This window comes from Neodiprion virginianus, chromosome 4, assembly GCF_021901495.1.
Source record: "Neodiprion virginianus isolate iyNeoVirg1 chromosome 4, iyNeoVirg1.1, whole genome shotgun sequence".
Taxonomy (NCBI): Eukaryota; Metazoa; Arthropoda; class Insecta; order Hymenoptera; family Diprionidae; genus Neodiprion; species Neodiprion virginianus.
This window is the reverse complement of record NC_060880.1, coordinates 14340156-14358877: the sequence shown is the minus strand read 5'-3', so window position 1 is coordinate 14358877 and position 18722 is coordinate 14340156. Positions and strand designations below refer to the sequence as shown.

The window sequence follows — 18722 nt, the reverse complement described above, 5'->3', positions numbered from 1 at the left end:
GGTATGTAGCTTTAATTGTAGTTGGGCAACTTTTTTTTAACTTGATGGCGGTTGATACGCGGAAAAATTCAAATTTGTTTAATCACTTTTTATGGATATAATTGGAATACGGAGCATGACGTATGGAAACTAGTCTCGTGAACCAATATAACTTCAAACGAGTACGCCGAAATATCTACATATATATCACATACATTATATCTATTGCAAATGTACACATGAAATTTATTGTAAAATATTATCGACGGACTCAATCACATGTAAAAGATTGAATTGAATTGTAAACATTAAAGAAGGAAACGTAATACATTTATGCAAATATCTTCTCTTCCCGCCTCTTCTTGGTGACCACAGTACCAGGCTTATGCTGGGCGTCGGGATGGTTGAGTAGTTCCGGTGGGCATGTAGAGATAGGACTGCCCAGAATAGTCTGTTTTAAATCGTAGAACAAGTGGCTGTCGTCCTTTGTGCAGAAAGATATAGCAAGACCGGCTTTTCCCGCACGTCCGGTTCTACCGATACGATGAGTGTAATCTGAAGAAAAAATGAGAAGCCATTAACGATGTTAAAATTTTGGAATTCTCATCGGAAGGATTTAAAATTCCAGAATAACTTACCTTCGATAGTTTTAGCCATGTCGTAATTTATAACCATTGATACATCTTTGATGTCGATACCACGACCAGCAACATCCGTGGCAACCAAAATATCCTTGCTACCACCTTTGAGAGATGCGAGGGCGTATTCTCTTTGTTCCTGACCTTTGCCACCATGCAAAGTGCAGGCATTGTACTGTGAATAAAAAATATTTAATGATGAAAGCATTCTATTGGACAATTTTCCTTACACATGTAGTATGGGTTTCCAGAGTCTTACCCCAAGTTTCTCAAGTCCTCTTGCCAAAACGTCGGCACCCTTCTTTTGGTTTACGAATATAATAACAGGCGGCTCGACACCACGGCTCAGTATTTCCATTAGCTTTCTTCTCTTGTCTGCCTCTCCCATTATATGAACTATTTGCTCTGTTCTTTCCGTTGGTTTTCCGACGCTGCCGATATAGACGACAGCAGGTCTCCTGAGATATGTTCTGGCAAGTCGTTCAACAGCTGCGGGCATTGTAGCCGTGAACATCACAGTCTGAAAAATTAAAATTTTTGTGATGTACTATTTTTTTTCCATGACAAATAAAAATCCAGAAAACAGATTCTATTTATTATCATAGGAAGGGACCTAAAAGATATTTGCCACCCACCTGTCGGTATTTTTTCTTAGTATTGTAATTGGCCAACAATTTTTCTTCATTCTCAGCATCTTCGTTGTCTGGTTTCAAATTTGTCACCGGCATGTATTCCAGGATCTTTTGAACGTCTGAGCGGGACAAAGAAGGTAAGGTAAGTATGTGTTTTATATTTCTCTGAGAGCTAAGAAGAGCAAAGTGTTGCTCACCTGGTTCAAATCCCATGTCTATCATTCTATCAGCTTCGTCGAGAACAATATATGTGCACTGATTCAAAACCAAATATCGATTCTCCAGGACATCTATCAATCTACCAGGGGTAGCGATGACTATCTGAAACAGTTTAATATCAAAAAATGAGTTAATTATAAGTTAAAAATTAACTTTCATTTGCATAAACGCGCAAATGTCTTATTTCATCGTACCTCACAACCCATTCGTAATCTGAACCCTTGCTCTTCTCTTGATAGACCACCAACAACAACAACAACCCTGATGCCAAGGGGTTGTCCAAATTTGTTAGTTTCCTCTTCAATCTGCTGGGCCAATTCACTATGGGATTGATACAAGTTGAATCATATTCACGAATAATGTAACAACAGTCATCAATCCACTTAACTTGCTGTGCAAAAATATTTATCATCAAAAAGTATTGTTGAAAAATAGCATTTGCTCTTTTGTTTAACTCACCGAGTCGGGGCTAGAATTATGCTGTAAGGTCCTTGGTCGGCTTCTTCAAGTCTCTCAATTTTCGGAAGGCTTGTAATCCAAAGGAGCAGGGGAATTAGGAAAGCCAACGTTTTACCAGAACCAGTTTCCGCAACACCAATAATGTCTCGATTTTGTAGCCCAATAGGAATAGCCTGTCTTTGAATTGGTGTTAGGTCTTTATAGCCAACTTTATCAATAATATCCAAAATTTCTTTAGGAAAACCAGACTCTTTCCAAGATCGTATGGGATCAGGAATGCGGCCACCTTTTATTGTTATATTATAGTCTTCACGAAATATTCGCCAATCTCTCTCTGTCATTTCCTCAATTGATTTCTCAGACCAGTGACGATCATCCCATTTTTGTTTCTCTTCCTTCTTCTTAACTTTCTTCAGCCGCATTCTTAATGGGGGCAAATAAGTGAATTATTCATTTTTATATTAAAATATTAACTACTTTGTAAGTTCTATAAGTATAATACCATTAGCATCTTACTTTTCTTGTTCTTTTTCAGCATCAGTACGTCTTTTTTCCAACAATTCACCATAGAATTTACTTTGATCTCGCTTCTGTGCCTTTATATCAATTCCAGCAAGATTTCCACGACCAAAAAATTGCACCTGGTGTCGTTCCTTGTATATGTTATTATAATCCACCGAAGTATCCTCGGAAATGTCCCAATCAAACACAAACTTTCGATCGTTTAACCTTCTCACTCTACGCTTCTTTTTAATTAATCCCAAGTAGCGTTCTTTGATTGCCTCTACCTCCTTTTCTTTGTCTTTGTCTTTGACCTCGTCGTCTCTGGATCGCGCTGCCTCTCTACGCCTGAAAATTATTTATATTAGAGATCATACTGAATATCGTAACATAACTCAGTTTAATGCAATTCACCATCTACCGAAATAAAACAACTCTGAAGCTCTTTTTACTTGTCTCGATCATCCCATTCACGGTCCCTGTCTTTGCCAGTGCTAGGCCCATCGTTTTTAAAAGCATTTTTCCTTTCTTCTTCCTGTCGTTTCCTGATGAAATCAACTTCCTCCTGTCTTTTTTTCAGAGCTAGTGCAGCACGTTCTTCTTTACTCAAAAACTTGGGCTTAGCTCTTGCTTCTTCTGCAGCCTTCTTTTTTGCCAGCAATTCCTCCAAGCTGAGGGGCTCAGCCTTGGCGGGCAACTTTGGTTTTTCCTCTGTTTCATCGTCACTTTTTTTAACATCACTTCTGCTTTCCCTTCTAGCATCATCTTCCACAGAAAACATTGGACTGAGTTTATGTTTTTTCTCATCTTTACCTCGATCCTTACCATCTTTACGTTCCCTCGACTTCTCTCTCTCCCTGGACCGCTCTCGTTCTCTCGTTCTGTCTAAATCTCTCTCCCGAGATCTGTCTCGCTCGCGTGAACGTTCTCGAGACTTTGAACGCTTCCTGTCCTTCTTCCGATCCTTGGATCGGCTTCTCGATCTCCGTCGCTCCCTCGTTTCTCGTCGCTCACGTTCTCTCTCGCGTTCTCTATCCCTTTCTCTGGATCTACTCCGCCTGACAGGTTTTTTCTCGTGAACCATGGCAGAGAAGTAACCCTGAGAGAATTTTAAAACACAATAACGAAGACAATATTATCGTTGGCCGAGTTTGTTTTACATGTATATTTGCTCAACAAGTGAAAAGAAGAGAATTCTTCATAACCTGTCTACTGTCACCATTGCCGCTTGGCTGTGCAGATACGCATTAATTTTACTTTGAATCGAGAAGAATTTTTGAAAAAAATACCTTGTTCCTTAGCTTCGAGTCAACAGAGACAGTTATCGCGCATAAAACAACTTTCTTTAGGCCATCGTGAAACTGTATAATTAATATTTAACCTATTCAACGAATAAATGGAACAACGTTTTCTCGACGTCCTGGAACACAGAATAAAAAATTGTAGAAAGAAGTGGAATCCGATTTTAGAGTAGTATACGCTCTAAGGATTACGTTTACCTATCGAAATATATCCATAGAGCACAAAATGTTGCATAGAGCGGTATGCGAGAATGGACGGTTATCCAGGGGCGAGTCTCCTCTCGGGTGGAGGAAACGAACGATCACGGGTTAAAGTTAGCAGTAAATCGCAGCTGACTGTGACAAAATGGTAGGGCATTCTCGGTTAACGAGAGGTGATCAAATTGTATATATTGCCGCGTAAGGAACAATGAACGTTGATAGCCATGGTCAAGTACAACAGCCGGCATTAAAAAGCTCGAAATCTGTAAATATAATAGATGATAGCTTGATCGGCAGTAAGAAAATAAAACGAGAAAGACCTGACGTTTACAGTGACAATGGGGGGCAGCCGCCGATCGGTGACAGTAGTGGCTCTCAACAGAACAGAATATTCAGCTACAACAATACATCGTCCTCGTGCGTTAACAATGGTCCTCATCAAGCCGGTGAACTCGTCAAAGATATTCTCGCCGGGAAAATGACAAACATCGCCCCCAGTCCCGTCGATAAACATGATAAAATTAAACAAATGCTAGAAGATGCCATCAGGTCAGTTTCATTCGAACATTTCAAATATTTCCTTTCATTCACTCCCCACTTATGCCGGTGTCACTTATATTTTCCGTAATTTTTATCAACGCTGTTTGGCGGTGTATGTACATATACTTATGCATTTCCCGGCATAATCTCGCTTTATCGATCAATCGGTATTTCCATCTTTTGTTCACCCTAATCCCGATTCTTTGACAAATTTCGATTTGTTACAGCAGATTATTTACTCAATTGAATAATTTTATCATCGCCCTCTGTCATTACGTTCTCCTCTTACAGACGATTTTCATATCACTTATCAATATTTTGACCCGTGAAACGCATTTTTATAATATTTTTAACCAATATTATTTACTTTTTTAATTAACTCTTACTGTGAAAAAAAAATTAATCGCGATTCATGAAGCAACTTTATGTATACAATTATGTACAGTATTCAGTAATATATGTATAGGTATATGTATATAATGCATTGGAAAAATTATTTGTTGTGTTGCATGTGTTAGCAAAAAACTTACTCCTTTATCTATTCAACAGTGACGACTCGAAATGTAGAGTACAAGGAATTTACTTACAAGTAGAACAATTGCGGATAGAAGAAAAGCTCCTGTTGTACTTGAAACTACCGGCTTCGTTGACCAAATCCGGTGAGAACGTGGATCCTTTGAGACAGCCTTTAAATCCTCTAGGAAACCGCTATGAAATTCACCAGACCATAATGTGGATAAAAACTCATCTTGAAGAAGATCCAGACGTCTCTTTACCTAAGCAAGAAGTTTACGACGAGTACAAGTGGGTCCTTAGTTGAATATGTTTTGGAGTGCAGTTAAGCCCTAATTTTTATTCAAAGTACTGGTAAATACAAAGAATAAGCTGAAATAAACTGATCAGCACTACCTGTTATTTTAGCATGTTCTGCATAAAGAATTCTATGAAGCCTCTGTCCACTGCTGACTTTGGAAAAGTGATGAAACAAGTTTACCCCCGAGTTAGGCCGCGGCGCCTCGGAACACGCGGTAACTCTCGCTACTGTTACGCAGGAATGAGGAAGAAGATTAAACTGGATCCGCCGATGCTGCCTCCTATAACCGGAGAACAACCGGTGAATTAGCTACATATTATATACACAGATTTGGACAATGTGTTACTTTTCAAAAAAAAACAAAAGAAAACAAAAGTATAACATTACAGAAAGCGTCCCAGAATCACCGTATTAGTCGCAATTTCATATGTATTAGTTCTACCGTCTTCAAAGTTCACTAACACCACCCATGTGTTTCACATAGATGGACGAGGAAGATGAGATCACTGAAGAGATGCTCGGTGCTGCTTCAACGCTGATAAGGGAATGGGCGGAAAGTTTACTTGGCTTGAAGTTCCCTTCGCTCAGTGCTTTAGCTCGGCATTTGGTGAACAATCTTTGCGTAGACACACGGTCACTGGCCGCGGTATGCATTTTGTGCGCTGCCTCAGATCCCCAGACTGTAGGTAACAAAGGTTAGTCAAGAACTATCTAGCGATCCTAATGTCGTTTAAGCATCACGAATAGCGTTCTCTTCTTTGAAACACATTTGAAGCAAGAAAGCATCAGAAATCCCAATTTTACAAATTCATGTAAACTCGTTTCAATTTGATAGAAGCTCCGTCACCATCACCAACAATACTGAGCAGTGAAAAACCGGGAAAACTTAGGGAAGCCCAGTTGCAGCTACAACGCAAATTGCAGCTCCGTGAGCATATAAGGGAGCAAAAACTTCGTAATCATGACGCAATTACGCAGGTAATGTGAACTGATAATAATGCTATCCACTAATTTTCCGACCTCGATAATGCAAGAAATAATTCCGAATGTTGATATGTCTAAGTTTAGTGTTTTGCCGATAGCAAAAATAATTTTCAACTGTATTTCAGAATCAGAACAAAGAGAAGACTGTAGATATTAAGGGAGGGGGGGGAAAGGGCAGCAAGAAGAATAAAGCGAGCCAGTCATTACAAGGTACAGGAGGAGGTCCGTTAGCGGTGCGAACCATACCAACCAAGTGTAATTTATCTGTTGTAACGACGAGTCGGCACAAAAAGGTTCTTAAATCAACTAGCAACAACTACGCGTGCAACAGCATCTCCCTGCAATCTAACTGTGATAATATAGTGGTAAAAACGAGCGAAGTCGCGTCTCGTAACAACGAGACGAAGGCGGTTGTTACTAGTACAGCAATATCGTCTAAAGACCCTAAAATAAGAAATCCTCGGAAGCGTGCCAATTTGAACGTAGGATCTATGAAATCTGAATCAGTTGTAGAAAAACAGCCAAAATTATTAAACTCACCGGATATCGTACAAACGGTGAATAACAACCCGCTGCCAAGACTTGCGTCGATTCAGAGGACTGGTGGTAGAAAATCGGCAGTGTCTGCAAACAGCGTAAAATTGACAAAATTCAAAGTGATACAGGCCACTTTTAATCAGCCTGAGGAAAACTGTGATATCCAATCTTCTAATCGGTCTAACAATTGCGCCAAGCTGAACGGTTGCCAGAATGTCTCTGATATAACCGACGTCTCGACAATAGCTAACAAACAGCCTCAGCAATCGCAAGAGAGTTCCAAAACTACGAATAAAACGAGCAAAACCTGCACCCTTGACTCCGACGCTCTGGACGACTATTTAAACGGAGGAAATAACTCTCAAGAGCAGGAAGAAGAGCTTTTACAGTATTTTCAACAGAGCAGCTCCTCCAGCTCTGACACAGAAGTGAACAGCTTATCGACAGATGTCGATCTTGTATCAAGATCTGACAAAGTATCCCAGTTACGATTAATCCTCCAGCAAAATTTGAAAGTAAACGCGACTGGACATTCAACAGCGGAAGATCCCATCACCGTTCTTAGTCCAGGAATAAACTTGGCATTGGAAAAGGCTGGCATCGCGTCCAAACCCAACGCAATATTGTCTTCGCTCCTCAACTATCCGAGCCAATCAGGTACCAGGCGTCGAGTAAGTTTTGAAACGAACGTGGTGGAGCACTTCCAAGATCATAGCAGTCAGGTTTCGACGGTCCCTCAAAGTCCAAACACGCGCCGCAGGATATTCAACTTCACCCCAATTTCCCCTGGTCCTTTATCCCCGATCAACGGACGTGCTTCCAAGCCCAACTCCGCCAATGGAAGTCCCTTTGTCTCTCCTAGAAACACACCCGTTCCTCGTTCACGGAGTAACGTTCAATCGAATGTCTGCAGATCCCGTACCTCCCAGAAACCGTTCTCTAGGTCGATGTCTTGCAGCACGCCTTACACGAACAGAAACGACATATTTGTCGTGCCTACAGAAATAACCAGGCCCATATCAGCTTCTCAGTCACCTCCGAGCGGCGGTAAATTGAACGACCTGCAAACGCCTGCCAACGCTACAAGCGTCCTTGCCAAAGTGGACGAGCCGCAGAGACCAGCGTCTTCTAGCATTTTGCCGACCGATTTTACGTCTCAAAAACAATTGCTGATCAATTATCCGAGCCAGGAGAACCTGCAAGAAATAAAGAATTCGTATCAGAAAACCACCAAGGCACCCGACCAAGAGATAAGCGAGCTCTTTCACGACGAAAAGAACTTCACGACGGAGCAATTGTTTTACAGGTCGCAATCCGTTCCTCTGAGAAGGATGGTTAATCCCACGCTAATGTCTCCGTTATCATCGCAACACTATCCGATATGTTTTCAAAGTCATAGTTTCAATCCTTCCACGAGTAGCTCTGTGGCTCCCACTCCTGTTCCCAGTGAATTCAACGACTTCGGCCCTATCGGCCATATAGATGGCGGTAGCTTTTTGCTTAATGATGCAGACGGAAACATCATGCCGAATGACGACAACTTTATAATAGGCGACAAGGAGATAAGCACTGAAAATTTGACAAACATTTTCAACATTTTGGATAGCCAGAGCTCTCAGAGCTTAGAAATTTTGCCAGAGCATAATACCAGTGACGAGCCAATAGTGTCGAATAGCCTAATTTTGAATAGTTTACCAAGTACACATTTAAATCTCAATGTCGGGGATATATTGGAACCGGAGACAGCTTTGGACTCCCCGGAGTCTTCCACTTTGCAGCGAATGATGCAATCTCGATCTTATCCTAACACTCCATTGCCTATGGCTCTGTCGTACGCTTCTCCTTACGCTGACGATGTTACCAGTGGATCAAAATCGTACCCTACAACACCGTTGCATCCAATCGAATTAAAGGAAGTATACACAGAGTCAAGCGAACCAATGCTTTCCAGTCTAAATCTAAATTCGTTGCAGCTTCATGGCGAGACGGTGAATTCTGATTCTTCATCAAATAACGTTTGTCGCAACGTCACAGACCTGTTGGAAAGTAGCTTTCTTGCTGATAACGAAGGTGAAACTGACAGCCTAGATCCGTTGGGTAATTTTGACGGACTGCAAGACGTCGACTCGCTAGCACCGCTCTTCAACGATGTATCGGAGACAAACCACTGAAGCGAATAAATCCTCAAGTGTTATTTGAATATTAAGTATATTTCTTAATATTTGCGATATGCGTGCGTATATTTACATAAAAATAGGTGCAAAGATCTCACGAGTATAATGGAAGTACGGAGATACCGTCAACTCGAAATATCAACTAGCAAATTCAACCATCGCATACACACATAAGCTAGAATATAAAATATTGGTTCGTTTTTGGAACATTCCAAGTTCACAAGTAGCAATAGAATAGCATGATTTATAAGATATTGGACGGAATCAATTATTTGTACATACAACTATTAATTATATTCAGTTTACACAGTTCAAGGCTAGATAAATATTTACCTTTATTTTTTATTCGCACTTCTGGAAGTGAAATAAAATGTTCAGAAATTTTAGAGCCTGCAGGATGTTTAGAAAAAGTAATATACATACATGTTTTATGTAGAAATGGCGTCAGAATTTTGTGTCTTAATAAGCACTGCCTAATATAGTGATATACTAATAATTGTCGAGAATAGCTCATATTATCCAACTATGCATACACGTGTAGGGCACATACCATAGCAATCCGATACTTTTTACCTTTTAGCCGCAGGTTTGGTACTGCATACATAATAAACAGAACCGAAAAATCACACGACAAGAAGAAAAACTGAAAAGAAAAATAAATAGCGAATAGTTATTTTGTTTCATTCCGTAGCACGGAACTATTCTCATTTGTCAGATAGTAGAAATAGTGTATAGTAATAAAAATGTAAGTGCCGTTGCAACGGATCGTTTAGCGTGATTTTCATAAATAATTAATTAACGTAGTTTGTATTCAGACGAAATATTAACTGCCCGCCAAGTAGTACAAAAGTTAATGTACTGTAATTCAAGAGGTTTGCAGGTTTCACAGTGCTCACGCCAGGTAATTGCAGGGAATATAGGGGAAAGCTTTAAGAAAATAAGGAAGGGGGGGTTATTAGGGTCCTAATATTTTTTCATAATATTGACCAAATAGAGAAAAATTAGATTACACACTAGAGTGTCCATTATTTTGGTCGTTTTGGAATTTTTTCCATGGCACCCCAAAAATATGTTTATATTATAGAAAAAAAAATCCCCTGTAAGTATAAAAATTATCTGGATAATATAGAACATGGACCGGGGAGGAGGGGTTAAACTTTGAGTGTAAAATACATTGAAATTTTCAATATTTTAAATTATTTTTTTATTCCATAAACTAAAATGGATCCAGAAAATCAATTTAATGCTTCGGAACAATGTTTATAATTCCAACTAAATATAGGAACAAATTAATTTGGAATTTTATTCCGTAGATAAGGACACTGAATTAAACCGGCAAAATTGTGGATTTGTGAAATGTAAGAGTTTTGAAATGCAATGTTTTTTTTTTTTTTTTTTTTAAGTCAAGTGTAAATATTATTTTATACTTATTTATTAATACCTTAAACATCAAATTGATTTTTTTACTCAATTTTAGCTTATGTAAAAAAGTAACTAACTGGCATAAGTTGAGGAGTTTTAAGGTGAAATTACTGCCTTAGGGTACATTTAGGGGAAACCTTCAGTTTGAGAGAGCTCATAAGGGAAGGAATGAAACCAGGGTACTTTTAAGGAAATTGGGGACCCACTGTGTAGCCTAGGTTTGACATCAAATGTCGATAGTACCAATACCCAGTTATTGCAATTGAAAATTGTAGATAATAGAAGGTTTTTCTTCTTGTATCACAACCCTAAAAAATATACCAAGTAATATTCCAGGGTATAAATTTTCATTTTACTATATCTGATGAATTGAATAAACCTTTCGCTTTCAGGGACTAAAGAATTTTTCAATCAATTATAATAATCTCACTTGAATTATAATATACAAATCGAGGTTGAAGAGATCTTTACGTTTCCATTATACTCGAAAATCCTTTAAAACTTGTCTTCAAAAGATGCAAAGTATTAAATTAACAAGGAATGGTGCTGGATGTGGTTTTAAAAATAAATATCCACCGCAGAAGAAAGCGTATCTTTGAGAAAGTGAGAAATTATATGACTATTGGGATCAATTAGGGTTGTTACGAAGAATAATTAACGAGTGTATGTACGTGCGTTTACTTGCAGGCTTTGTTTACATGGTCGCAATAGTGGTTTGTATCAGTCGTAATAACGTTCAAACGACAACGATGATCCATTTTCTCGACCAATGTTTGTCCATGTGGTACTAACAAATTGTAGAAGTGAAAATCTTTTACAAATAATTGTCAACATCAGGCATTATTATATCGTTATTATGGTCATAGAATGTTGCATAAAATAATTAAATCGTCAAGGTACAGGAAATATATTTACGACATGCTTTTGATAATGATATCTACTCTCTTCATTAGCATGAACGGGAGAAAGAATCGATATGAGTTAGTGGAAAAAAAAAACACCATTTTTGGTAAGAAATCAGTATTGCAATGATTATTAAAAGTTCATTCGTTATTGTTACTCCTCATGTTACATTATCCTTTGTTAAAAAAAAGTTACTAGTTAGTGGAGATCATTATTGCAAATGTTACATCTTTTAAAATCAAAGTGAAAAGATTTAAAAGAGGAATTTAGAGCAGTTCTTTTTTCAACTTGTTTCACGTTGCCTTTGAATCCCATAATAATGAAGATTGCAGTGATCATTGGCACACATGTTAAGCACATGATCGCTGAACATAAAATTTCGCAAAGGCATCGATAATCTGTTTTAGTAAACACCTGTGTGAAACTTGAAAACAATTATGTTACATATAATTATCAAATCTTGGTTTCTGGTTTACTAGAGAGAGTGCAATTTTCTAGTTTACGTTCTCTTTTTTTCGGTTTGAACACGCTGTTTATCTCTCTGCACACGCACACGCGCATACACAAACACACAAATACACGAAGTATCATGTACCGCGTTACAGCTAATTCAAGGATAACTTTACAGTATATTCGTAACTGTGTACAACTGCGTTGTCAAGTATTTTATTTTCTCCAGTAATCTAACCCGCAAAAATATAATTGTTGCGAGATACGAATTCCCATCCATTACCTATCATCGCCGTGATAATTTTTATAACACAACCGCCGAAGAAACGCTTGATAAATATTGTTTTTGCGAAAGAAGAAATCAGATAGATTAAACCAGCAAAGCAGCTACCTTTGCTTGGTTGTTTCTTCCGTTTGAATGAATTGGGCTGAGTTGAACGTATCAAACCGTACTGTGAAACATACGTTAATGTTACTAGTGATAGAAATAAAAATTAAAGTTAAAAGGAAATAATAAAAACGTATTGAACCGAGATATATGGCTAACAAGTGAAAAGATGATGGAACAAGGTGAACTTTTTGTACGCGTAAAATGCGAAGGATGATGTATTGAGATGTTTGGATTTACATGATCCAAAAAATAATTTTTTAGTAAAAATTAAAATTCGGCAAAATCCGTGAAGCAATTTAACAACCATTTTAAAAATAAAACAAGTGAAAGTTTAACTCCTTCTTTACAAACGTTAATTGTTGAACTTTCATCGTCGTTATCGAGTGCATGTGTCACACTAGATTTTAAATTAATTGATTATCAAGAACGAGAATCTAATGAGCACGTTTCTTCATCTTTTTACTTTCTTATTGTCATATTTTGAATTAAATTCTTTTTCTTGCTAAAATCTCGGAAGCTATGTATATTTCAATGCTCTCACCATGCTTTTACAATTCAAAAATTGAATTTAGCTGAATTGAGAACATTATTATTATAAAGAAGTGATCGATCATTATATATGTACAAATTATTTAATAGGACTGATTTTTTTTTTCTTTTCAAGTTGTAAGTTTTTTTTCTGTCTTATTCTCGTTATTACGTTTACTTCTTGTGTAGCACGTATTTTTAGCTTCTACTATTCTTTTTAAATAATTATAGCATGATGCCAATAATTCATTGACGTCCCAATGCCGGTACCTTCTTTTTCATCGTGTCTGATGATTTTTAGCTATTGATAGTTAAATTGATTTATTATTATTATTACTGTATTTTAATTCAACGACCTAGCTTTAACCAGAAGTAATTTTTAATATTTTCGACTAAATATACACTTGTAAAGAAAAAAAAAAAGAAACTTAAAAAATGAAACAAAAGAAAAAATATATAAAAAAAAATGTGAGGACAACAAATTCTATAAAGTATAATAATGTGATTCCTCTCAATTAGTTACTTATAAATTTATAATAACTATTTTAATTCGTTAAATTTACAAATTGTATATTTTTTTTCATAAGAGTTGCAAAATTTTTACTCGTCCATCGTCATAGATTATAACATTATATTGTTTGTAAGTATAATGAAAAACATTTTAATATTAGAAGACAGGGTATACTACCTATAATTGCGGCATGCAGTACGTCTGCCAGGGATTGAAAATATATCTCTTTAATTCACGGTGTGCTTTCAATTGATATTTAGAATAAACAATTAGTTGCACTCTCAACAATTATCTACCCCCCCTCCCCCTGCTCACATTACTATTATTTTACAAATTTTTCATTAGAAAACGAAAATTCCTCTAAAGACGATCATATGTTCCCTAATTCTTAAGCAAATCAATCCCCTGCGATGAAACAACAGTGAAAATAAACCTTAATAAAACAATAAGTTTAGATATATGTATATATATATCAAATATTTCTAAATCGTGTGTCTTCATTTATTTACCTAACCCTTTGATTTTCCAGAAGCTCAGAATACTCAAGAAGGTAATGAAAAGTCTTGCAATTGAGAAAAATTTTATTCGCAGATCAAAAAAAACCGATTCTATAAATAATAAATCATACGAGTCCATCAGTTAAACAAAAAAAATTGTTGTCAACACGTATTGTCACAGCTTACTATCTCACGAAAGTTCCAAAGCTACTGGGCACCGAGTAGAAGAACTCTAAGCCTATTCATGCTATCTGTTTGTCAAATTATTCGGTAATGTACTACGAATATATATGGGTTAAAATTCTTGCCTTTTTGAACACAACATTCTATAAAAGTAAGGTAAAGCGCACTTTAAACGGATTCAATAAACTTGACTGCACTTTTAAGAAAAATGGGGTCCTTCTTCTCACCTGGTTTCTATAGATTTTCCAAATCCATGTAGTTTTCAACATATTTTATGTACAATATAAGTTGCCTATATATATCACACCATACTTCTTAGGATACGTTTATTTGTTTATTGACGGACAATACGCGAAACGTCGCCTATTCCGGTAACAATTGTTCATGATACAAGTTCAAAAATTCCCTCCAAGATCTTGAGTGAGTGTAAGTGGATGACTAACGAATTATGGAAAATACATTAAAGATCTAGCACGTTGGAGCAGTGGGAAAAAAAAAAAAAAAAAATCAATTTCTGTACCATATTTGTGTGTACTATTATCCTTTAATATTACTTAACGTTTTTGGGTGTCTCGGTTTTAGGTTTTTTGGGCGGTCTTTCTGGACCCTTTTGCCCCGTCATAATAGCCTTTACTTCAGCTGCATCCAACGTTTCATATTCAAGCAAAGCCTCCGCCAGCTGTTTGTGCTCTTTTGCATGAGCCTTTAGTATCGCTTTGGCGCGGTCGTATGAGTCCTGGAATATATTTCACGGATGAGAGATAGAGAGAAAAAAGAGCGATATTAAGATAAGATAACAATAACGAAACATTAAACTCTACCTGCATTATTTTTTTAATCTCCAGGTCGATCAATTCTTGAGAATACTGACTAAATTCGTTTACTGTTACATAAGTTAACTTGTTTTCGGAATACGTTCTAAGTCCAACTTTCTCTGACATCCCCAATTTTTTTACCATGTTCATAGCTATGTCGGTGGCTCTCTGAAAAATATACGAAAAATAATTCATATCGAGAACGTACTAAGGAAATCGAAGGACAGAAAGCATCTACTGACTTCCAAATCATTTGATGCACCCGAGGTAATTTTTTCGGTTCCGAAAATCAACTCCTCCGCAGCTCTTCCCCCCATAAGTGTGTCCATAATAGCGAGTAAATGTTGTTTTGTGGTGTGATACATTTCTTTTTCTGGCAGGTAAGCGGTCTGCAAAGTGAAATGAGAAAAAGTAGCGAGCAGAGCATTTTGTTTGCAATACGATCAGTTTGCAAGACTCATAATAAATATTGCTTCAACGCACGTGTCCCAAAGTTTCTCCGCGGGGAAGAATCGTCACTTTATGCAACGGAAGTGCACCCTCAGTATAGTAAGCAACAATCGTGTGACCACCTTCGTGATAAGCCGTTATGAGGTTACTCTGCTCATCTGGTAGCCGTGTCTTCCGCTCTGATCCCATTAGAACTTTGTCTCTGGCTTGTTCCAGGTGTTTCATGCTAACAGAGTCTTCGCCGTCTATAGTAGCGCGCAGAGCGGCCTGGTTTACCTATGAAGAAGAATAGTACATTTCTATTATTACCGGAAGTAGTGCATAATTTTGTATCAGGCATTTTTTCAAACAACACCTACCATGTTTTCTAAGTCAGCCCCAGTAAAGCCAGTCGTCCCTCTTGCCAACACCTCGACATTGATATCGTGACACAATATTCGCCCAAGATACAGATCGAGAATCTCCACTCGGCCAGTAAAATCAGGAGTTGGGACTGAAACTTCGACATCAAATCGACCCGGGCGCAATAGAGCTGTGTCCAAATCCTCTCGTCGGTTTGTGGCTCCCAGAACTATGACTCCTGCATTCTGATGGAAGCTACGTCGGTTTAAAAGTAGAATGTAACTAATTGTCGTGTACGTCGTTTAGTATTGAGAATTATTAATTCACCAAAAAATGCTTACCCATCCATTTCTGAAAGCAACTGATTGATGGTCTGGTTTGCATAAGGGTGAAGGAAGGAACTTGTCCTCTTTGCTCCTACTGAATCGATCTCATCAATGAATACGACACAGGGGGCCCTTTCTTTCGCCGCTTCTGGAAAATGATATTTAATTTTTAGCACTGAACAGTAGCAAACGATCAATTATAAGTACTTGGTTCAAATCGTAATCTCATTACTCACTGAATAAGTCTCTGACTCTCCTGGCACCTTGACCAACAAGAATTTCGTCAAACTCAGGGCCGGCTGCATGAAAAAAGGGAACTCCAGCTTCTCCAGCAACTGCACGAGCCAGCAGAGTTTTTCCTGTGCCCGGAGGTCCGACGAGCAGAACTCCTTTGGGCAGTTTGCCTCCGAGTGCCGAGAACTTGTCAGGAGATTTTACAAACTCGACGACATCTTTCAGTTCTTGTTTAGCTTCATCGGCCTGGTAAAATAGTTGAGAAAATCGATAAGAATAGCAAATAGATGGATTATCTAATGTTGTTACAAAGGAAACTTAGTTTTTCAACCAAGCTACTAAATTCTACATTATTTTGATGATGCTACACCTTATTCATTAGCAACTTACCCCCTTGACGTCGTTGAAAGTAACATTGATGTCATCGGCACTGACTTCGATCTGATTGCCCAGTGGAAATCTAAACACGCTGCCGCTTGCACTTGCTGAAATGAAAAACATGTCATTCATTTTCATGCCAATGGAGAAAAATGTTTTTCGATAGATCTAAATATGAGCAACAAAAACACATTTTCTTATTTCAGTATCCTGATTCTCAGGTAGCTCGTTCGAAAACTTGAAGCTTATCATTACGTAAATAAATGAGATAAGAGACAACAAGGAGGAAAATAAGCATTTAAATAACTTTAAAACACTATTTGTAATTACTGTAGCAAAAACAATGATTAATTCTGTTAAATAAATATTACGCACCATAAAGCGTCACTCCGGACATGAGAATAAGAGTCATCAATGCCAAATATTGAATTACTTTCAACCATCTTTTAGTACGTGTAGGATGGATTGGCAAATGTCCAGCCAAGTAGCCTTCGACGAATGCGACTTTAATACGCTGTTGTTCACTTGTAGAAAGTTGGGTATCGGTAAGCAAAGTTCGCAGGTTATCCACCTGAGATAACTCAGTCGTGCCACCAGGTACTTGGACCTTTCCGACCTGAGGTATGGAAATAAAATATTGCAAGTTTTAATGATTCAAAAAATTTCATACTTGTCGATATTTAGTCATCAAAATTTTCATTCTATATAAGTAGACTAAAGTTTCAATCTCAAACCTGATAATCCGTTGTAGATCTTCCCATCCATCGTCTAATTCTGGCTGAAAGACCAGGATTTCTGTCCAGTTCAGCCTTGATATTGTGTTCGGTTTTAAATCCTCGAGTAATGGTATTTAAGCAGAATGGCGCCATTGCACAGAGATTATGCCTATACCGGTATGGATTCTGTTGATAGTTCAAGCCTATCCTTTTGTTTTCGCCAAAACTATTGCCCGATGTATAAGAGATCCTCCATTTATTACTATCGCTTTTAAACCTGGCACTAGTGCCATTTGAAATTTTCGATAAAATTTCCAGCAATTCATTTCTATTTAGTTGGAGAACAGTGCCCAAATATTGTGGATTTATTTTCTTCACCGGCAATTCGGTGCAGTTCCTAGCCGCCTGATAGAAGAATGAATCCGTTTAAAAAATAAATGACTCCTTGACATCGTTAAAAACGATATCATGTCATCCATGATAAGCATAATAACGACACATAGCTTTACCTCGACGAGGCTCTCGCAGCAAATGGCGTTTCTCTCATTGTTGCGTTTTTCATTGTTCTTAGCTCCAACTGCAAGACCACGACGTCGAGGAGTACAGGCCGCTGTCAATTGAGTAAGGTGAAAGAGCACCTGGAAATCATTTGAGATGATACATAGGTTAGGAACGAAATTTGAGGACCGACGGACAGACGAGATGATGGTATCTGCCTAAATTGTTAATAATTTCGGAAACAGTGAGCTGGCAAGATAGTGAGGTGGGAATGATTACCTGGTTGTGAGACTGTAGTGAAATCATGGAAGACTTTTGGTGTTATTCTTCTTTTCAGAGATAAAAAATATGGGGAGGGGATGTAACGCAGCTGATGAGTGACAGGGAGAACGATCTCAAAAGTATTTTCTGCTACTTCTTCCCTTCTTTTCCTGATATACCTATTATATTGGTATGTGTCGTTTATTTTCGTACGACTATCTAGGTTCTTTCCGGAGCGAAACTGCCACAATGTCAAATCTAAGGCAATTTTTACAGCTTGTATTGTGTGCATGGACCGTTGAGGGACTGAGACATCGAAGATCAACTTTTCGTCGGTTTCGACTCCACGATGTTGTGATAGCGGCGTACCGCAGTGCCACCATTACGTGTGCACGAACTATTCCCGCGATTCAAATCTAATCAGGGGTTAAATGTATGTAATATACGCTCACGTAGGTTACAAACTGATCGAAAATCGGTTTTCGTTGCTCGATTACTTTACCACGTATTTTTTTGTTCAATTTTGTTTTCATGACAAATTTCAGCCATATTTTTTTTTCCAATCTGGCGTTGCAGAGTTGATTGAAACAATTACCGATCGAACAGAAATTCTGATTTTAAGAAAATGGCCGATAGTTAGCCGCTCTGCCGCCAAGCATAAAGTATATAACGAACATATGATTGAGTTGTTTTAGCAGCGTGACTGGCCTGGCGCTTGCACTTGGCATATACAAGTAATATGATCTAAGCGTTTGCACAACCTCAGTCGAAGTTCAAATCAATTTACCTGTACAAAACTAAAATGATGTTTCAAGGCGCATAAAATGTTAAGCTGTCG

The 18722-nt window shown here is 37.9% G+C and overlaps 3 protein-coding genes across 6 annotated transcripts; 1 reads left to right on the top strand and 2 right to left on the bottom strand.

Annotated features, from left to right (window-relative positions):
* Positions 1 to 200: 200 nt before the first annotated feature.
* On the bottom strand, positions 201 to 5187 carry LOC124301942 (probable ATP-dependent RNA helicase DDX23). Of its 3 annotated transcripts, XM_046757599.1 has the most exons (11): positions 3718 to 3879; positions 3254 to 3527; positions 2881 to 3193; positions 2444 to 2776; positions 1928 to 2350; positions 1663 to 1789; positions 1447 to 1570; positions 1253 to 1368; positions 877 to 1137; positions 618 to 792; positions 201 to 534 (listed from the first exon to the last, which is right to left on the bottom strand). In XM_046757599.1, the coding sequence occupies exons 2-11, from the start codon at positions 3510 to 3512 to the stop codon at positions 311 to 313; spliced, it is 2355 nt and encodes a 784-aa protein (XP_046613555.1). In that variant the 5' UTR covers positions 3513 to 3527; positions 3718 to 3879; the 3' UTR covers positions 201 to 310. The 3 variants fall into 3 exon arrangements, with proteins under 3 accessions (XP_046613555.1, XP_046613554.1, XP_046613552.1); XM_046757598.1 differs by lacking the exon at positions 3718 to 3879 and adding an exon at positions 5058 to 5187 and having other exon boundaries at positions 2881 to 3527; XM_046757596.1 differs by having other exon boundaries at positions 2881 to 3527.
* On the top strand, positions 4035 to 9410 carry LOC124301930 (uncharacterized). 2 transcript variants are annotated; one of them, XM_046757565.1, is made up of 6 exons: positions 4035 to 4479; positions 5020 to 5274; positions 5392 to 5584; positions 5769 to 5979; positions 6120 to 6262; positions 6394 to 9410. In XM_046757565.1, the coding sequence occupies exons 1-6, from the start codon at positions 4139 to 4141 to the stop codon at positions 8974 to 8976; spliced, it is 3726 nt and encodes a 1241-aa protein (XP_046613521.1). In that variant the 5' UTR covers positions 4035 to 4138; the 3' UTR covers positions 8977 to 9410. The 2 variants fall into 2 exon arrangements, with proteins under 2 accessions (XP_046613521.1, XP_046613522.1); XM_046757566.1 differs by lacking the exon at positions 4035 to 4479 and having other exon boundaries at positions 5197 to 5307.
* A 4710-nt stretch (positions 9411 to 14120) lies between these two features.
* On the bottom strand, positions 14121 to 18321 carry LOC124301943 (ATP-dependent zinc metalloprotease YME1L). Its single transcript, XM_046757600.1, has 12 exons — positions 17903 to 18321; positions 17635 to 17763; positions 17144 to 17530; positions 16785 to 17025; positions 16422 to 16516; positions 16034 to 16277; positions 15813 to 15945; positions 15489 to 15726; positions 15163 to 15405; positions 14922 to 15068; positions 14686 to 14847; positions 14121 to 14600 (listed from the first exon to the last, which is right to left on the bottom strand). The coding sequence occupies exons 1-12, from the start codon at positions 17927 to 17929 to the stop codon at positions 14415 to 14417; spliced, it is 2232 nt and encodes a 743-aa protein (XP_046613556.1). The 5' UTR covers positions 17930 to 18321; the 3' UTR covers positions 14121 to 14414.
* Positions 18322 to 18722: the final 401 nt, after the last annotated feature.

Bases quoted from the DNA above. Each gene is read 5' to 3' on its own strand.
- LOC124301942 (XM_046757598.1), bottom strand. From the start codon at position 3,512: ATGGTTCACGAGAAAAAACCTGTCAGGCGGAGTAGATCCAGAGAAAGG. The intron at 2,777-2,880 runs GTAAAAAGAGCT...AATAATTTTCAG, and splicing joins GAATGGGATGATCGAGACAA to GCGTAGAGAGGCAGCGCGAT. The intron at 2,351-2,443 runs GTAAGATGCTAA...GCCCCCATTAAG, and splicing joins GCTGAAAAAGAACAAGAAAA to AATGCGGCTGAAGAAAGTTA.
- LOC124301930 (XM_046757565.1), top strand. From the start codon at position 4,139: ATGAACGTTGATAGCCATGGTCAAGTACAACAGCCGGCATTAAAAAGC. The intron at 4,480-5,019 runs GTCAGTTTCATT...TCTATTCAACAG, and splicing joins ATGCTAGAAGATGCCATCAG to TGACGACTCGAAATGTAGAG. The intron at 6,263-6,393 runs GTAATGTGAACT...ACTGTATTTCAG, and splicing joins ATCATGACGCAATTACGCAG to AATCAGAACAAAGAGAAGAC.
- LOC124301943 (XM_046757600.1), bottom strand. From the start codon at position 17,929: ATGATTTCACTACAGTCTCACAACCAG. The intron at 16,517-16,784 runs GTGCGTAATATT...TTTTCATTTCAG, and splicing joins GTCCGGAGTGACGCTTTATG to CAAGTGCAAGCGGCAGCGTG. The intron at 16,278-16,421 runs GTAAGTTGCTAA...CTATTTTACCAG, and splicing joins CTTTCAACGACGTCAAGGGG to GCCGATGAAGCTAAACAAGA.